At 38.1% G+C, this 18085-nt stretch overlaps 1 protein-coding gene across 2 annotated transcripts in view; it reads left to right on the plus strand.

The window, feature by feature from the left end:
• LOC134747270 (cathepsin O-like) overlaps positions 1 to 18085 on the plus strand; it is a 160054-nt gene that overhangs the window by 6434 nt on the left and 135535 nt on the right. The window contains exons 3-6 of one of the 2 annotated variants that reach the window (XM_063681888.1): positions 8929 to 9061; positions 10307 to 10500; positions 10957 to 11076; positions 12004 to 12194. In XM_063681888.1, coding sequence (XP_063537958.1) covers positions 8929 to 9061; positions 10307 to 10500; positions 10957 to 11076; positions 12004 to 12190 — 634 coding nt within the window. In that variant the 3' untranslated portion in view covers positions 12191 to 12194. Of the gene's footprint in view, positions 1 to 8928; positions 9062 to 10306; positions 10501 to 10956; positions 11077 to 12003; positions 13789 to 18085 lie in introns of those variants that run through there. The other variant, XM_063681887.1, reaches the window with a different exon arrangement.

The raw sequence follows: 18085 nt of genomic DNA on the forward strand, positions 1-18085 counted from the left end.
AAGAAATCAAGTAAAAACTATCTATCGAGTAAGAAAAAAACACTTAAATTGCCGTTTTTTGCCAAAAGTATTCAGTATATGTTTTTTAAGTATTTTTTTGTAAGTAATGTATATAATGAGCTTTTATTTAAGATGTTAAATATTGAAATCGGTCAAATAGTTTAGCTTGCAGAATTTTTTGAAATATATTTTGTAGAAATTTACACTCACATTCAAACTTTCATATTTCGTGAAGTATGAGAGGTATCGGTGTCGGGTTTTTTTTATAATACTTGTTATTTATTCAGTAATATATACATGCATTAAACTATTCATGTTCCATACATTTTTTTTGAGAAATCAAGTAAAAACTATCAATCGAGTAAAAAAAAAACCTTAACGCCGTTTTTTGTCGAAAGTATTCAGTATATATTTTTTTAGTATTTTTTTAAAAGTAATGTATATAATGAGCTTTCATTTGCGATATGAAATAATGAAATCGGTTCATTGGTTTAGCTTGTAGAATTTTTTGAAATATTTTTTAAAGAAGTGGCGCCATCTCTGTTCCTAAGGGGTGAAACTGCCGCTGCTGCGGGTCAAATCGCTCAGTTTGGTCCCTACTATCACTGTGCAAAGCGGCTTGCTTTTATCATGAAGTGCAGCATTTTGTTCATAACAAGTATGACTAATTGGTTTTTCTGACGTTTTCATAAAGTTTTTTTGATGGATTCCAGTTATTCAGGTAAGAATTTATATATCTCAATAATTTTATACTACATTTTCGACATTTATCATATATTTTGAGCTCGTTAAATATGACCCTTCACAAAATGTTGTTTTTTCATAGATTTTGATTTTCGATGGTATTTTTATTATACTTCAGGGTGCGTCCCTGTCTTGTATTGTATATGCCTGAACAAATTACTTAGTCGTCTTTATGGTGTCTCAGAAATTAGCCGCCACTAGCCGCCCCTATGTGGTCTTAGAGGCTTTCAAAGATAACCTATGGAAAAAAAATATTTTCGCACATTTAAAAAAATTTTTTTAATTTAGTTTTATCTTTCTACAGGTGAACCCAGTGCTTCGGGGTGAAAAGTATTTGCTCGAAAATATATTTTTGAGCAAATACAAGAGCAAAATTTGCCAAGTTTAAGTGAAAAGTGCGATTATTATGAAAATTATCTTGTGCTTACCTACGGAACATCGGAAGAGCTCTTTTTTTTATTTTTTATCTGGTTTTTATGGAGGCTTTGGACACTCTAGGTGAACATGTCAGCCTCATGGGTGCTATCATAGTTCCCTACTCAAGGGAGAGGTCAATAAAGTGGTAAACACTGATTGCTTTGTCCGATATAGGCTCTGCCAACCAACAATTGATCTGTCCATTGTGCATGGAGCCCAGACTACCAAAAATTCTTTTTCTCAAGTCCGAATTCCGGACGCATTCCAACAACACGTGAGACAAGTCATCAGTCTTCTGACAGTTTGCACACAGTGGTGACGATTTAACACCCATCATGCACAGAAATTTGTTTGTAGGGATGTGTCCGGACCGGACTCGGAAAGCTGAGACTAACACTTTTCTAGAGAGGTTGGCAGAATCAAACCAGGGTATCCACAAGGGTCTATCTTGAATTGTTCTGTACCAGATTCCAACACCCCTTGATAAAGCTTGTTCTCCAAAATGGTATTCCCATTACAGTAAACATCTTTTTTTAATTCTGGGAATTACTTCACTTGAATATGGTATAGAATCGAGTACAGAGCCATCCATTACAGCGGTTTTAGCAAGCTTATCTACTGCCTCGTTTCCTACTAGAGCTCAAAAAATATATAAAACATAAATTTTCTTATGTGAAATCACAAATAAAACAAAGGTGGTTGAAAGCAAACAAAACAATAGATAAATTTTTAAAATTGAATGAGCTTGGTTGGAAGGAACTTTTGAGATTCCAGTGGCATCCTCTTAACACGTCAGGACGACCGTGTAAATCCTTTGGGGAATTAAGTGAGCGAAGCAAGAGAAGGAAAACCGAAAAAATTCGAGCTGCCCTACCTGATGAAATTATTGTTCGTGCAGCACAATCGGTTCTTCAAACTAGTGGCAAAAGAGATGCCTCAAAAGTGCTTAAGGATATTACTAATACTCCAGAATGTGCTAGTAAATACAAAAGATCATCCAGCGTCAATGAAATAATCGCTCCACTGACACCACAAGAAGCTCTACAAATGTATGTAGATGCTGACCTCAGCAGGCATCAATACGAAATAATAAGGTCAACAAACAAAAACAAGAGTGCTACACGCCAAAAGAATCCCTACGGGTAACAGCTACCGCTACAGCTAGACTTTTACTAACATCCGATCCACTCATCAGCAGTATGAGACCAAAAAAGCAATCGCCTTGCAACAAAGCCTTTCTTCCTGAGACAATCGAGCTTTTGTTGCCTGCCGAACCATATATACCAGAACATAAAAGAAGCATTGAAAGTGAAGTGAGTGATGTATAAAGTGAAAGTGAAGTGATATTTAGTTATTTTTATTGTAGTGTAGATTTGTGTGTATTTTAATTTTGTATTAAATAAATGTAAAATATTATTTTTTTAAATATTTTTTTTTATATTTTTTATATATATTTTTTTTGTTTTTAATTGACAGAATACAATTGATTTTAGAATTAAACAACGTTTTTACATTTTTTATCCCATTTTGTACCGAATTATACCCTAAAATAATTTTGGCCGCCTAAATCGGTCATATCTACGTCTGTGCAAAGGCAGACTGAATGTTGTAAAGGTAGCTGTTACCCCAGAATTTAACGCTGTACCTAATTTTAGATTCGACCAACGCGCGATATACCATTATTAGTTGAGCCGTATTTGCTTCTTCTCTAAGGCTTCTTAGTGCATAACAGGCCGAACTGTATGTATTTTAGTATATGTATTTTAGTATATGTTCTTGTTCTTAAGAGGCCGGTGTCGATTTTAGTCGCAAAAATGTAAAATTGATAGATTTAGTCGGTGAAACTGTACACCTTTTGTTACCTAATTGAAATAACAAGTACTGGTTTCTATTAGCGCATCTTCTTATCTTACCTTTTTTCAGATCAATTTGTTGAAAACAGACTCACTAAATTAGTAATGTTTGCTTTTCTGATAGACGTTTAGGTAAACGCGCTTAAAGCACTGATTTTGTCGCTCTTATTTGTAAATTTCGTAAAGTTTGGACTGTTAAACATGGTAATTTTGTATTACACATATCCTGTACTTCACGTTTATCAGACTACATTTTTATTATTATGACTTTGAAGTAGTGTAAATGAAAGTTAGACGAAATCAATTTTCTCCAGAAATTACTTCAAAACAAGTGACAATTTCTCTGAAAATCGACTTAATTTCAACGTAATTTTGATACTTAAACAATCTACAATATTTGTTGAAACTATTTTTATACATCAATTTGTATAATTTACCACCATAAATTTTTGATGAATTTTTAAAAACTGCCCCTTCTTTTCATATATTACCAGTGACGCACGCTTGCGACCTCATTATTAAAAGGCAAGATGAGAAGACGTGCTAATAGAAACCAATACTTGTTATTTAGATATTACGTAACAAAACGTGTATAATTTCAACGACTAAATCTATCAATTTAAAAGTTTTGCTCCAAAATCGACTACGGTCTCTTAAAGCAGCGTACTACATAGGCGAACAACACGCGAACGCGAAGCGAAGCAATGAGGCGCGGGGTAAATCAATCCTTTGATACCTATAGAAGTGTCCTGCGTGGGCGATCTCATTGCGAACGTAAACGCCGTGGGCCCGTCGCCGCCGCCGCGCTGCGCCGCGCCGTCGGTTTCGCGAGTTCGCTTATGTAAGGCGCTGCGTGAATAAACCTTATTGTCTTTGTGGATTGAATTGTGTAAGATTAATATTTTTTTTGTTCTGGTTTGAACTGCCATCAGTCGGTAACGACTATAATCAGTTTTGCTGTATTAAATATATTTTTTGGGTTTTGGAGACCATTGTCCCACTTAACCACTGCTTTCATTTTGCACGATGTGCTTCCTTTTGAGTCTTTGTACTGTTTCAGTCTTGTCCAGTAATTTTGAAGCCAGTGGATTTGGATGCCTTGCCAGGTGCTCAATATAATTCTTAGTGAATTTTTTGATTTCTTCCTTTACGGTGGTCATGTTGAGATAGTCGTGCACTTCATCGTTTCGAGTGAATCAGGGAGCATTGGCAATCACACGAAGGATGGCGTTCTGAGCTCTTTGAAGGCACATTATGTTACTGTCGCTAGCAGTTCCCCATAGTTGGATCCCATAGGTCCAAGTGGGTTTAATGATTGCATTGTATAGGAGTAGTTTATTGTCCACTGAGAGGGTTGAGTTGCGATTAATATAATATTCATTTATTGTTCAGGGCAGTTCTAAGGCCATGCTGGATAATACAACTAATTTTATATGTAGTCTCTTTACTGCTACTAACAAATGAAATTTATTATATAATTTAAATAATATTAATTTTACATGTAATTCAATTGTATATGGACATGGTCTGAATTAAAGAATATTCATTTCATTTAATTTCATTTCATTTACAAGTTCTTTAAATTTGTGCTCAAACTGTACGTACATTTCTGTTGTTGACTGTACCTACTTACTATACAGTATTGAGCTAGTTGTGGTAAGGTTCACCAAGGTTGAGTTGAGGACCTTGTACAGTAAGGCTGTGGTTTTAAGTGTCAAGGCACAGTTAATATCATATTATCTTACTCAGTAACATAGGAAAAATGTGTAATGGAAACAATATACTCTAAAATACTTAGCTCTCACGGCTGACTAACTTGGAATCTTGATAGAATTAAGTAATTTGTTCTGGTATTTCATTATTACATGTTTAAAAGTACTTTTGAACTCAGAAATTCTGGATTTTTGGCTACATATTACAATCCCCTTGGGTACCTAGATTACATTAATGACGCGTTAGGTAAATGAGTTTTTTCTCACTATCCCAACATTTGTTAATTTTACAATTTAATGATAATTAAATACTGTTATTCAATAATTGAGTAGGTAGCTAATTAACAAGAATCAGTTAACAACTACTTAATTGACATTTAATTAGTCAATAAGCTTGCTGTTGCATTCTATTTCATGTTATGCAATTTATTGATATTTACCAGTCGCTTTTCGGTGAAGGAAAACATCGTGAGGAAATCGGACTAATTCTTGGGATTAGTTGCCAAGCGGACCCCAGGCTCCCATGAGCCCTGGTAAAAATGCCAGGGCAACGCGAGGAAGATGAGATGATGCAATTTATTGTGTACATAGTGCTTATATACATAAAGCCATCCAGTATAAGGGCCCAGTCGTATACAGAAATACCTAAATATTTCCTGCTCCATCCTTCATCCTCCTTCCTTCTCCTCCTCCCTCCCAGTGGCGTAGCTAGGCGTGGGCGAAGTGCCCGGCCTCGCGCCCCAAGGGGGGCCTCGCGCGAGGCCGTTTCGGGCACAGTGAAAGAAAAGGGCCTCACAGATGCGACTTCACCCACGGCTAGATTAGGTCACGCTACGCCACTGCTCCCTCCTTGCTTCATTAATATTATTGTGACTTATTGTGTCCCACTACTACCCTCCCTTCTCGCATTCGTCAATAAGGAATCCAAGTTATCCTGCCTTCGTACAACGTGGTTTATTTAGCCAACAGCTGGCGAGGGGCAAGGTAATGTGCTCGTAGAACTGAGCCATTGAGGACGACGTACTAACGTTTCTCCAATCTGCTCATTATTATAGGGAACCATGGGGCGACGGCTTAGCGTTGTAGCGATTCTTGAGTAAAACCTTTTTCCATCAGTGGGCATCTCTTGATTTTTGCGGTTCATATTATGACAAATAACAACGTGACGTGTAACAACTTCCAATTGACGAGTTTTTCTCTAGACTAAGTATGGGGGTTCTTCAAAAAAAATACGTGCAGGTTTATAAAACCGTAAGTGAGACCTCTGGAGTTGCATGCGGTCATAAGCTATCATCATCATCATCATCAAGCTATGGTTATCTTTTACCATCAAGCGAGCCCTACCAACTAGTCATACTTGTTATGGCCATTTTTTGCCCGGATGCTGCACTTCATGATAAAAGCAAGCCGCTTTGCACAGTGAAAGGAGGGACCAAACTGAGTGATTTGACCCGCAGCAGCGCAAGTTTCACCCCTTAGGAACAGAGATGGCGCCACTTCTTTAAAAATATTTCAAAAAATTCTACAAGCTAAACCAATGAACCGATCTAAATGTTTAATATCTCAAATGAAAGCTTATTATATACGTTACTTTTAAAAAATACTCAAAAAATATATACTGAATACTTTTGACAAAAAACGGCATCTTAAGTTTTTTTTTTACTAGATTGATAGTTTTTACTTGATTTCTTAAAAAAAATGTATGGAACATGAATAGTTTAATACATGTGCATATTACTGAATAAACAACAAGTATTATACAAAAAACTTGACACCGATACCTCTCATACTTCACGAAATATGAAGGTTTGAATGTGAGTGTAAATTTCTTCAAAATATATTTCAAAAAATTCTACAAGCTAAACTATTTGACCGATTTCAATATTTAATATCTAAAATAAAAGCTCATTATATACATTACTTATAAAAAATACTCAAAAAACATATACTGAATACTTTTGGCAAAAAACGGCATCTTAAGTTTTTTTTTCTTACTCAATTGATAGTTTTTACTTGATTTCTTAAAAAAAATTATGCAACATGAATAGTTTAATACATGTATATATTACTGAATAAATTACAAGTATTATAAAAAAAACCCGATACCGATACCTTTTATTCTTCACGAAATATTTAAGTTCAATTATGCATGCTCTTACAAATAAATTTATTTAAAAGAAATCTTCAACTGCAGTAAGTGCACTGATTTTAATATGAAATGTGTCATATGAAAAGAAATCACCCAATTTATTTTAATATATAAAAAATAAATAAATTAAAACTGAATAAAGTTTTTTCCTGGTGCTGAATTACAAAAAAAATAACAAAATAGAGATAAAACTATGAAAACGGATTATATCGCGTATATTGAATTTATAATACATCCCGACGTTTCGAAACGTCGGGATGTATTATAAATTCAATATACGCGATATAATCCGTTTTCATAGTTTTATTTCATGAGTAACTATCGCGGTAACCGAAGACAATATTAACAAAATAGAGATTATTTTTATTTAAAGTGACTACATTTGTAAACAAAAAACTTAAATGTCCTCTTCGGTAGATGTAGAACTGAAAAAGAAAAGTCGTTTTGAAGCACTCGTACCATTTCAATACTCAAAATCACCGATCATACATGAACTGGTTGCTGTAGATTACTGTTGAATTATATTTGTGCCTAGCTGATTACCATTAAACCTATAATTTTGTGCCAGACCTATAATCAGTGGTCAGCATGCAAATAATTCAACAGTAATCTACAGCAACCAGTTCATGTATGATCGGTGATTTTGTAGTATTGGAATGGTACGAGTCCTTCAAAACGACTTTTCTTTTTCAGTATTGGCGGCATCTTTTAGGATCGAGCCAAGTAGATATCCCAAAAATAGGTTACTTTACCTCATTTTATATTGCTCAAAAATCTCACAATCTTGCAGGCGCCAACGATTGCAATCATTGTCAGTGTAGTGTCATTAATAAAATAGGATTACAAGGCTAAATAATTCCGGAACGTGTCTATAAAATGCTAAACCGGTTGTGATTCGGATCACTCAACTTAAGGTTCTAAAATCGCCCGGATTGGGTTACAAAATGACTGTTTGATGAATATATAATTGAAGAGTTTCCACACTTGTTGTTGTTGTTTTGTTATTTTGAGGTATGACTTAAATAACATCGCAAGATAGGTTGTAATGGAGAAATGTATTAGTATCTAGGAGTTTTAGAGTATATGTAGTAGGTAGCTAATGTTCATGGATCTTGGTAACTACGAATTGTTTTTGGCATGTATTTAACGCGGCGACAAATTAATCTGATTTAGGGATTTATAAAAAATTAAAGGGGGTAGCAAAAATAATAAGTTGGCGACTAATTGCGGAGACTAGTATAAAGTAAAAAGTAGCAGCTAAGTAATCAATTTTCGGATTTGTTTCAATATAAACTAGCATCGAGTTATTGTTTTGGCGACTGCCAAACTACTACTCAAAATGGGATGGGATCCGTCTAGTTATGTTGTGAAGTAAATTTTTTTTTAAAGAAACAGTCCGACGAACTCCAGCTAACTAGACGGAGCCCCGCTTCGCGGGGCTCCTATTTCTGGGCGGTTTGCCCTTCGGGCATTTAAAGCTACCTAACAAACCTAACCTACCTACTGATATTAGTCGCCAAGTCATTATTTATAGTACCTCGCCTATGATTTCAGTAATCTTGTTTATTATTTCTGCTACCTTAAAGTAGCTGCCATTATTTGAATTTTAAAATATCCTTAGTTTAAAGCTCATTTAATATAAATGATTGCCAAAATATTTAATCGCTGACAAGTTATTATTTTAGTTGCAAATAGTTTGCTGCTCTTTAATTTTTCTGTCGCCGCAAAAATAATAAGCCATTGTTTTTGCTTAATACCTTAATACCATATAAGTTTTAGCGCGACGAACGCAAAGTCTATCTATCTACCTACTACCTAGCTTTTTATCCAAAATGTAGGGTTTTAATGTTGGGCAAATAACTTATAGGCCTCTGCAATTTACTTTACGGAACATGTAGTTAGGTTCTCACAGAAATTGACTTATGGATTTTATGGCTCCCATGTCTATATGTGTATAAGACGTACGTATGCCTATACGTGGAAAGGGAGGATGGAGGATGCCTTTGCCAAGCAGTGCGACACTCGGCTCATACAAATTATTGTTATATTTCAGGCGAACCAAAGGCGTGATAGGGCCAGTTCGGAGCCAGGGCATGTGCGGTGCCTGCTGGGCCTTCAGCACTATTGGCATCGTCGAAGCTATGGCTGCCATCAAGACCGGCAAGCTTGTGCCGCTCAGTGTTCAGGTAATACTGTTAGTGTAGAGTTGACTCATCGTCAGCGTTATTGCGAAGATTAAACACCCCGGCCTTACACTCGACGAGTGGCATGGAAAGCGAAGTAGGCAGAGTCGTAGTGTGGCCACGTTACTCATCGGCCACAGTACCTACTTCCCTCGCTACTTCCCATGCCACTCGTCGAGTGTGTGGCCGGGTTATATGGTTCACACATGGGTAGTTAAGACTGCAGCGGTTAAGTGCGTACTACCATGCTTCTTTTGGATTACCGAAACTACGGAAATAGGTACGAAGCCAGGGCATCGGGTATAGCGATAGTAATATCCTCTAGCCTCCCAGACGCCTATAAAAAGTTCTTCGATCTTTAATTTGACTCATCAAAATTGCATTTGTCTTGGCAAGTTTTGATTTGTGGGCGACATTTTTATTTATTTTTATTATGGCAACAAACAGTCATTTTATCGAAAGATACGAGTACAATGGATGGAATACAGAGAAGTCAAATAGTGCCGAAACATTTACAAGTGATACTATCGCCCTTCTAGGTGCGTTATTTTTTCTCGTGTTACGATGTTATGCTCAAAGCGAAAATCTTGTACGTACCTCGTATGGTGTATTGTAAAGTCGAAGCCGGACATTAGGTCGAACATTGGGCCCTTGTCCAAAAGCGGATGTCCACTTACTATGATTGATATAGCGCTGAGTCAGTTAAGTGGCGATTGACCTTTCGATCGCTAAACGATATGCACCCGTTAAAACGAGGCATCATGCCTTAGTGTATTGTAGTCTAGTCTAAAATATTCCTGTTGGTATGTATGTATGTACAGTCAGCAAGGCAATTATTTTGGCACCTCTGTATACAAATATGTATGTATGCGGGGTACTAAGATAATAGCCTTGCTTACATAGCATCAGAAATAGCTACATAGAATGACATGATCGATTGAACATCTTTACGAAAACATAAAACGAGTTCCCTTAACCTGCAGTTTTGACCAAATGTCGCTTCCCGAACAAATGCATGAGAAAGGCCCCCATATTAAATAGGTGTGCCTATAATATGAGACCCAACCTACTTGGGGCCAGCGTGGGTCTCGCCTAATCCCTCGTGCCTGTGCTCAGCAGTGGGACGTTCGTAGGCCGAATTCCTTTCATAGTTTGTTATTTTGAGTGGAAAGCCAATGCTATCTATATCTAATATGCTATATTTGACAATCAAATATTTTTGAAAACAATCGATTTTCCTACTTCCAGGAAGCCATAGACTGCGCAACGCTTGGCAACGCCGGCTGCCAAGGCGGGGACATATGCCTACTTCTAGACTGGCTTATGATCTCCAAAACAGCGGTCCAAACAGCCACCGAATACCCGCTACGACTCATGGATGGCATATGCCGACTCAGTAAGAATACTACTGGTGTGAGGGTCAGGACGTTTACGTGTGATGAGTAAGTATATACACATCATCATTCATCATACGCAGTTTAATCTACCACGGAAGAAATCTGCCTGCTTCTAGACTGGCTTTAAATCTCCAAAACAGCGGTCCAAACAGCCACGGAATACCCGCTACGACTCATGGATGGCATATATGCCGACTCAGTACGGGTCAGTACGTTTACGTATGATGAGTAAGTATAGTATTATTACTTATCTCAAAAACCGTACAAACTGCCACAGAATATTTGCTAAGACTCATGGATAGCGTCTGCCGACTTAAACTTACTAAAGTAATGAAAACACCAAAAAGGACAGAAACCTGAGAATTTGATATTTTTTAACTCTATACCTTCAAGTGTTCTTGATAGACAGGCAGACAGACTTTTCCGTTTGAAGTACAAAACCCTAAAAAAAGGCAGACAAGTTAAGATATCTAAAATCACTGACTAATATTAACTTTTCAGTTTCGTGGCCTCTGAAGACAAGATACTAGAAGCCCTCGCCACGCACGGGCCGGTGGCTGTGGCGGTCAACGCGCTCACATGGCAGAATTACCTCGGCGGAGTCATTCAGTACCATTGCCCGTGAGTTCAGATTCTCTAGCTAAGTATTCAGGAAAGATAGATAGAATATGCAACGACAAACGCTAAGATGAAAGCATCTTAGCATTCTTTTCATTTGTTCCGGTCAGCCTTATGAGTCCAAACTGGAAGAAGAGTTCCATTTATACTTTACTTAACAGTATGCTATTGTGTATGGTCTTAATGAACAGAGTGCGTAGCCATCGTGCAATCGTTTACGCTGCGTAGCGAACGAAACTCAACTGTCACCTGTCGCACTAACATGGAAGATTGATAGAGAGAGATGACTACGATATGCTACGGAGCGTTAACGATTGGCACGTTGGCTACGCGGCCAGATTTACTTCACCATAAGCTGTTCTTGAGAGGAAATAATTATAGTTGTTGTAAAAAAAAAAACTATAGACGACAGAAAATAACAGAAAATAAAAACGGTAGTGTTCATTTTTGAAGAGTTCTTTCGAACAGGATCTCAACATTTAGATCCTGACCTGATAACAATGGAGCCAACTGTTTTCAAACGCAAAATAAACAAAATAAAAACTGGCCAAGTGCGAGTCAGACTCGCCCACCGAGGGTTCCGTACTTTTTAGTATTTGTTGTTGTAGCGGCAACAGAAATACATCTGTGAAAATTTCAGCTATCACGGTTCATGAGATACAGCCTGGTGACAGACAGACAGACAGACAGACAGCGGAGTCTTAGTAATAGGGTCCCGTTTTTATACCCTTTTGGGTACGGAACCCTAAAAAAAAACTATATCTGTGCTCATTGTTCTTTCGAACAGGATCTCAATATTTAGATCCTGACCTGATAACAACGGAGCCAACTGTTTTTGCCAAAAAAATTACAATCCCGACGAATGAAGTCTCCTTCTTGAAGTCAGTTAAAAAGTGTCTTTAATTCAAAATGTTATTCACTATGTTTCAGCGGTGGCCCGACCGACTTAAACCACGCGGTGGAACTGGTCGGCTACGACTTGTCGAGCGACGTGCCGCACTACGTCGCCAAGAACTCGTGGGGCGGCGAGTTCGGCAACGGCGGCTACGTCGGCCTCGCCGTCGGCGGCAACGTGTGCGGCCTCGCCAACGAGGTCGCTAGCGTCGACGTGCTCTAAACAAGTCACTTTCTTTCACATGTCCAATGATATTATAACTCCAAATAGGTTATAGGCGTTCCAAAATTGAAGCGCTTACCTTGTACAAATTGTCTCGCGCCTAGGCAAGCGAGAGATGTACACGTGCTAACGAGCTCCCGCACACCGCGAGAGAAAGAGACAAGCTTATGTTGAACAACGAGTGTAGCAAATGTTTTTTACGAAATGATTCGTTTTCTTCAGTACCATGTATATTAACCGCAGCTTTTATCATCAAATAATGATATGTAAAAGTGAAAGTGAAGAAAAAAAAAGTGTAAAAGGGAAGTGGTGAGTGTGAAGTGTTGTATGATAAAGTGATTTGGATTTGGATTTAAAAATAGACTGAATAACGTAGGCAGCTAAAACACGTTGAAACTCACCGGTACTACCGGTAGCTGTTGTTTTTTTATACTTTGAAATAGGAAATAACTCGAGAAATAATTGTTAAACTTGCCATATTACCAAAGCAATTTAGATTGTATTTCTCAATTGGAACACACCCCCGCCGTTTCAAGTCATAATTAACAAATTGTCTTATGCTAAGCGTGGTACAATTGTATAAATACTTCTTAATAACAAATACTTGCTGAATTTTGCGATTAAGCGCCACTTACACCATCTCACTAACCCGTGGTTAAACCGGTGGGATGGTGCAAATGGCCCTTAGGGGGTCCCTTTGTTTGACATAATTATTGAAAGTCATAATGTAATGATTGTCAAATTATCATTAGTCATAATTCTGGAACCGTTAACTTTTCAGGATTTTCCTCAGGTTATCCTATAGATAGATTAGGTTGGGTTTGTTTTATGGCAATCCTGAAAAGTTACGCGTTTCTGAGAAAAACCAAATTTTGACTAACGAAAATGTGGACAAACAATACATTATGACTTAAAACTTTATGGGAAACAATAGAGACCCGGCGCTTAGTGGTACTTTAGTTAGATGAGACGGGGTGTCATAATTTATTAGTTTTATTATTATTCTCTAATTTTATAATAGTATTCTCGAATACTCAGCCTACCTTTTATGCAATGGTAGGTTATTTAATCCTCCGCCCCGCGTTGCTTCGCTAGATCAAGCAAGGCATTTTATACCTCATTAAATTATTGTTTTAAGTTTATAAGCTTTTTTATATGTATATTATATAGGCAATAAGTTTAAATTTATCTTAGTTGTTGCGATATGTTGTGTTATTGGTATGTTTTTAGTTTATAAATAACAAACGTTTTTATTACACTATAAGACTGATAATGACATATAAAACAATATGTTAAATCTATGTTCATTACATTGTGTAAGTATTCACTAAAATATTACAGGATGTATTTATATTACATATAGTTAAGTAAGGTGATAAATTGCTCGTATGTGTTTTTTCTTTACCAATTATAATATGTTCCATATTAAATAAGAATACGTAATTTATATCATAGATATTCAAGATATTTAAAAACCACATTTCATTCAGATAGGAGCTGAAAGTGGTAACTTGATTTTATTAGTTATGTGGAAATATATTTGTGTAGTTATTTACTCCTTTCTTTAAACCGTCCTGGAGTGCCTTTGTTTTTTAATAAAATTTTATTGATATAAATATTTTTTACTCTACTCAGTTCACTAACAGACACCCGAACATTGAATGTATTTCTATTGACAAGATTTGCTTGACCAGCTGTAGGTTCACCTAACTAGGTGCCTACACCTATACCTAGGTACCTGTACGAGTACCTACTTTATACCCAATCCAATTATTACATATAGTCCGCCTTTTGTACTTTTTACTTGTTCTTGTGCAATAAACTGCTGCTATATAAATCGCAAGTCAGACCCCACATGGAGTACTGCTGTCACCTTTGGGCAGGAGCACCTGGATGCCAGCTTGGACCCTTCGACTCAGTCCAAAGGCGCGCTGTACGAATCGTCGACGATCCCAAACTCACAAGCGGTATCGAACCTTTAAGTCTAAGGAGAGACTTCGCCTCCTTGTGTGTGTTCTACCGCTTGTACAATGGGCTGTGCTCTGAAGAATTGTTTGACATGATGCCAACGGCCGCTTTCTATCACCGCACCGCTCGCCATCGGCAGGGTGTTCATCCTCACACCCTAGCACCTAAATGGTCGCGTACTGTGCGGTTTAAGAGGAATTTCCTCCCGCGTACGCTTCGGCTGTGGAATGAGCTCCCTGCCGAGGTTTTCCCGAGGGGCTACAGTATGGGGTTCTTCAAAAAAGGAGTGTACAGGTTTTTAAAGGGTCGGCAACGCGCGTGTAATATCTCCGGTGTTGCAGGCGTTCATAGGCTACGGTAACTGATTACCATCAGGCGGGCCGTATGCTTGATTGCCACCGACGTGGTATAAAAAAAAAAAAGTAAAATAATAAATAAATAATAATAATAAAAGTACAGACAGAAGGGCTGGTGGCCTAGCGGTAAGAGCGTGCGACTTTCAATCCGGAGGTCGCGGGTTCAAACCCCGGCTCGTACCAATGAGTTTTTCGGGACTTGTGTACGAAATATTATTTGTTATCGAATTTAAACTATCGTGAGACATATTAACTTAGCTAACTTGGCGGTTACGCTCTCCGAAACATGTCGCGCGAGTGACTAAAAATACGTGAGTGAAACCGCTAAGTTTGCTATATTATTTATTATTTGATATTTACCAGTTGCTATTCGGTGAAGGAAAACATCGTGAGGAAACCTAATAAGGCCTAGTTTACCCTCTGGGTTGGAAGGTCAGATGGCAGTCGCTTCCGTAAAAACTAGTGCCTAAGCCAATTCTTGGGATTAGTTGCCAGGCGGACCCCAGGCTCCCATGAGCCGTGCCTAAAAAAGCTGGCACAACGCGAGGAAGATGATGATTAAAAGTAGACATGTTGAATGCCGTTTACATTTAAAAATACTAAACAAGTATTATATAAGTAGGTAAATATAATTAATTTAATAATTCCCTATTTTCCTACATACTTATTAATCAACAGGAAACTATCCGAAATAAATGCTGACTTTGCCTTATTACTTACACACAGTATTTGAAGTATCATGTTTCAAAATGTCCTCTAAAACAATAGTGTTGTGCGCTTCTATTTTATTATTTTTAATTCTTCTAGAACGTATTCGGTATCATCCAAATAATGTCGTGATCAACACGTATTTCACAAGTGAATTTAGAGGTCGGGAACTGGTGAAATGGAAATTGTTTGCCGATTATTTGAAGAGATTCAATAAATCGTACGGCCCTGACGAAATTCATAAGAGGTTTCGAAATTTTAAGGTAAGAAAATACTCCAATATGTTATTCTTTTCTTACTCTCGTTAGAATGTAGGGGTGGTTATACCGGTTATACTAACATTCTAGTAACCCGCAGTGTTAAAGCAAGCAGTAAGGAATTAAAGAAAAAAACTTTAACCTTTTATATGTGTATGGTCAGTGGCGTCCCGAGTCCTTGATCAGGGTAGAGCGAAATGGGGTTTAGGCGCCCTTCGTTGAAGCTTTTTCCCTTTTTTTTCTCATTTGCCATTTTGGCGCCCCCCTTGCCAACCGGCGCCTAGAACGGCCGCTCCACTCGCTCTACCCTAGATCCGGCCCTGTGTATGGTGGTCAAAAATCGTGGTTCCAAACCTCTGTTGTGCACTCTGTGCAGCACTGCAGAAAAAAACGTTCTCCAAGAAAATGCAAAAAGTTGACTAAAAATTTGATCAGGATCCCTATCATACACAGACAAGACTCTGTTTTTTATTTTTATTTTATTTAAAAGGCACACTAAACAGACAACATTCAACATTGTTATAAAGAGTACATGATTGGTAGGTATTACATAAGAATGCCATCCAAAGCAAGCATGCACAGCAAGAAAGAAATATAAGGAGCAAAAACTATCCTAAAATTATAAAAAAGTATCCTTATCCTTAAGTTTACTGACAAGTTCAATCTTGTGTCATCAAAAAATGGGTGTATATTTACAACTTACTCAAAAATATGTCTTATCTATAATTATTATTCCTTATCAGGATATATTTTTGAGTAGGTAACGTGTGCATCCCTTTTTTACGTGGAGTATTGCATTTAGGCATTCCGCCTAGCCGGGGAACTAGGACGGATATGTCGGACTCGTGGCCAAGGGGCCAAATACCGACTAAACCCTCCACGGTATGCCCGTCTCGCAGCAATGGTGGCGGTGAACACGCGATCGCAGAGCATTCCACCGCGAACACCGCCTGCTGCCGACAGCCGAAGCTGTCCCCTCCTTGGACCCAAAGGCCCGCGAGCCGAAGCTCCCCCTCTCGAAGGTAATGTGCAGACACCACACACTGGTCCCTCATGACAACCTCCACGCCGGGAGGAGATGGAAAAACCAACGTGTGCACCCCTAAGGTGTACCTATACTTTTACGCTTGGGTTAGCCGAATTCTGAAAAAAGATCCTGTATAAAGGCGGGAAACGGGAGCAATAATTGACAAAGAAATATAGCGGCATTTGTTTAAAAAATGGTAAAGTGTGTGTGCCGCAAGGAACAGGATAAATAATTTATAAAGGCACATTGGTATGTAACGTTTTCCCTAGGGTTTTCCTGCTGTTTGACACAGTACGGCGAACCCTAACTAAAATCTATATTTTACTTTGAAATCCATCCTAAAATGAGGTTAGTGAAATAAAAGAAATATAGTTTATGTTACCCGGGACAACATAACAGTAGGGTAGGAGGGGACAATTGAAACACGTTATGATTTAAACAAGTCAAACTTCTTGAAAATTACAATACCTATGCATGTCACGCAATAAAAATTCGATATTTGAAGTTTATATTAAGGTGTTTCAAACGTCCCCACATAGTGTTTCAATTAACACACCTATGGGGTCAATTGAACCACTCATCCACATTCTCTTTAATTCCCTATCATTACGTAAACATGGGTGATAGGCTTTTCAAAAACATTTTATTTAAAAACTAAATAAATAACCCTCTTACTGTAAAAATAAAATAGTTACAGGCGGTTAAACATAAAGTGTTTCAAACGTTCCCGTCCTACCCTATTTATGGAAATTCCGTACTTGAAAATATTTCTCATTTTACTCGTAGGTACAAGCTACCCCAAACTGAGGGCCTACCTTTAACACCGAAAATCGAAATTTCGTTGTCTCCATCTCTATCGTTAAACTCAAGAGCGATAGAGGAACGGAAAACAACATTTCTATTTTCGATTTGGTTAATTAACAGGCGAGAAGAGGGCGCATACGGACCGATCATGGACCAGGGGCGTTGTCAAATATGCTGGGCTGTATCCATAGCGGGAGTCATGGAGTCCAGGGCCGCTATACGCAGACAGGGACGCTACCAAGGCTTGAGCATACAGGTGAGGTCATTATCAGCCCAAATTCAACAGCCATATAAGGAGACTCATTGGCGGATCCACGGGTCATGAGGTTCCTGATCCCCCCCCTGGGCTCTGAACTGTGTCTACAATAGATTAGATTAGGTTAGATATTTATTCTCATAATATGAAATTACATTATAAATTATGCTAGACTAATCTACATGAATTTATATTATGATCGTCATGACTATTTACATGATGATGATGTATTCCTGTTATCCCTCATTAGGGACAGGGCTCGCAGAAGAATCCTCCATTTGTCACGATCTTGAGCGGCTACTTCCAGCTCTTTCCAGTCGAGTCCAGTTGAGCCAGCCTCTTTCTCAACTGATCGCCTCCACGGCCTCCCCGACCGTCTACTGCCGGCCAGATGGCTGTCCGGCCTACGGAGTACGTGTCCGATCCAACGCCACTTCCTTTTAAGGATTTCACGTCCTATGGGTTTCTGCTCAGTCATCTGCCATAGTCTGACGTTTGAGATGGTTCGTGGCCAGTAAA

This window comes from Cydia strobilella, chromosome 14 (genome assembly GCF_947568885.1).
Source record: "Cydia strobilella chromosome 14, ilCydStro3.1, whole genome shotgun sequence".
Taxonomy (NCBI): domain Eukaryota; kingdom Metazoa; phylum Arthropoda; class Insecta; order Lepidoptera; family Tortricidae; genus Cydia; species Cydia strobilella.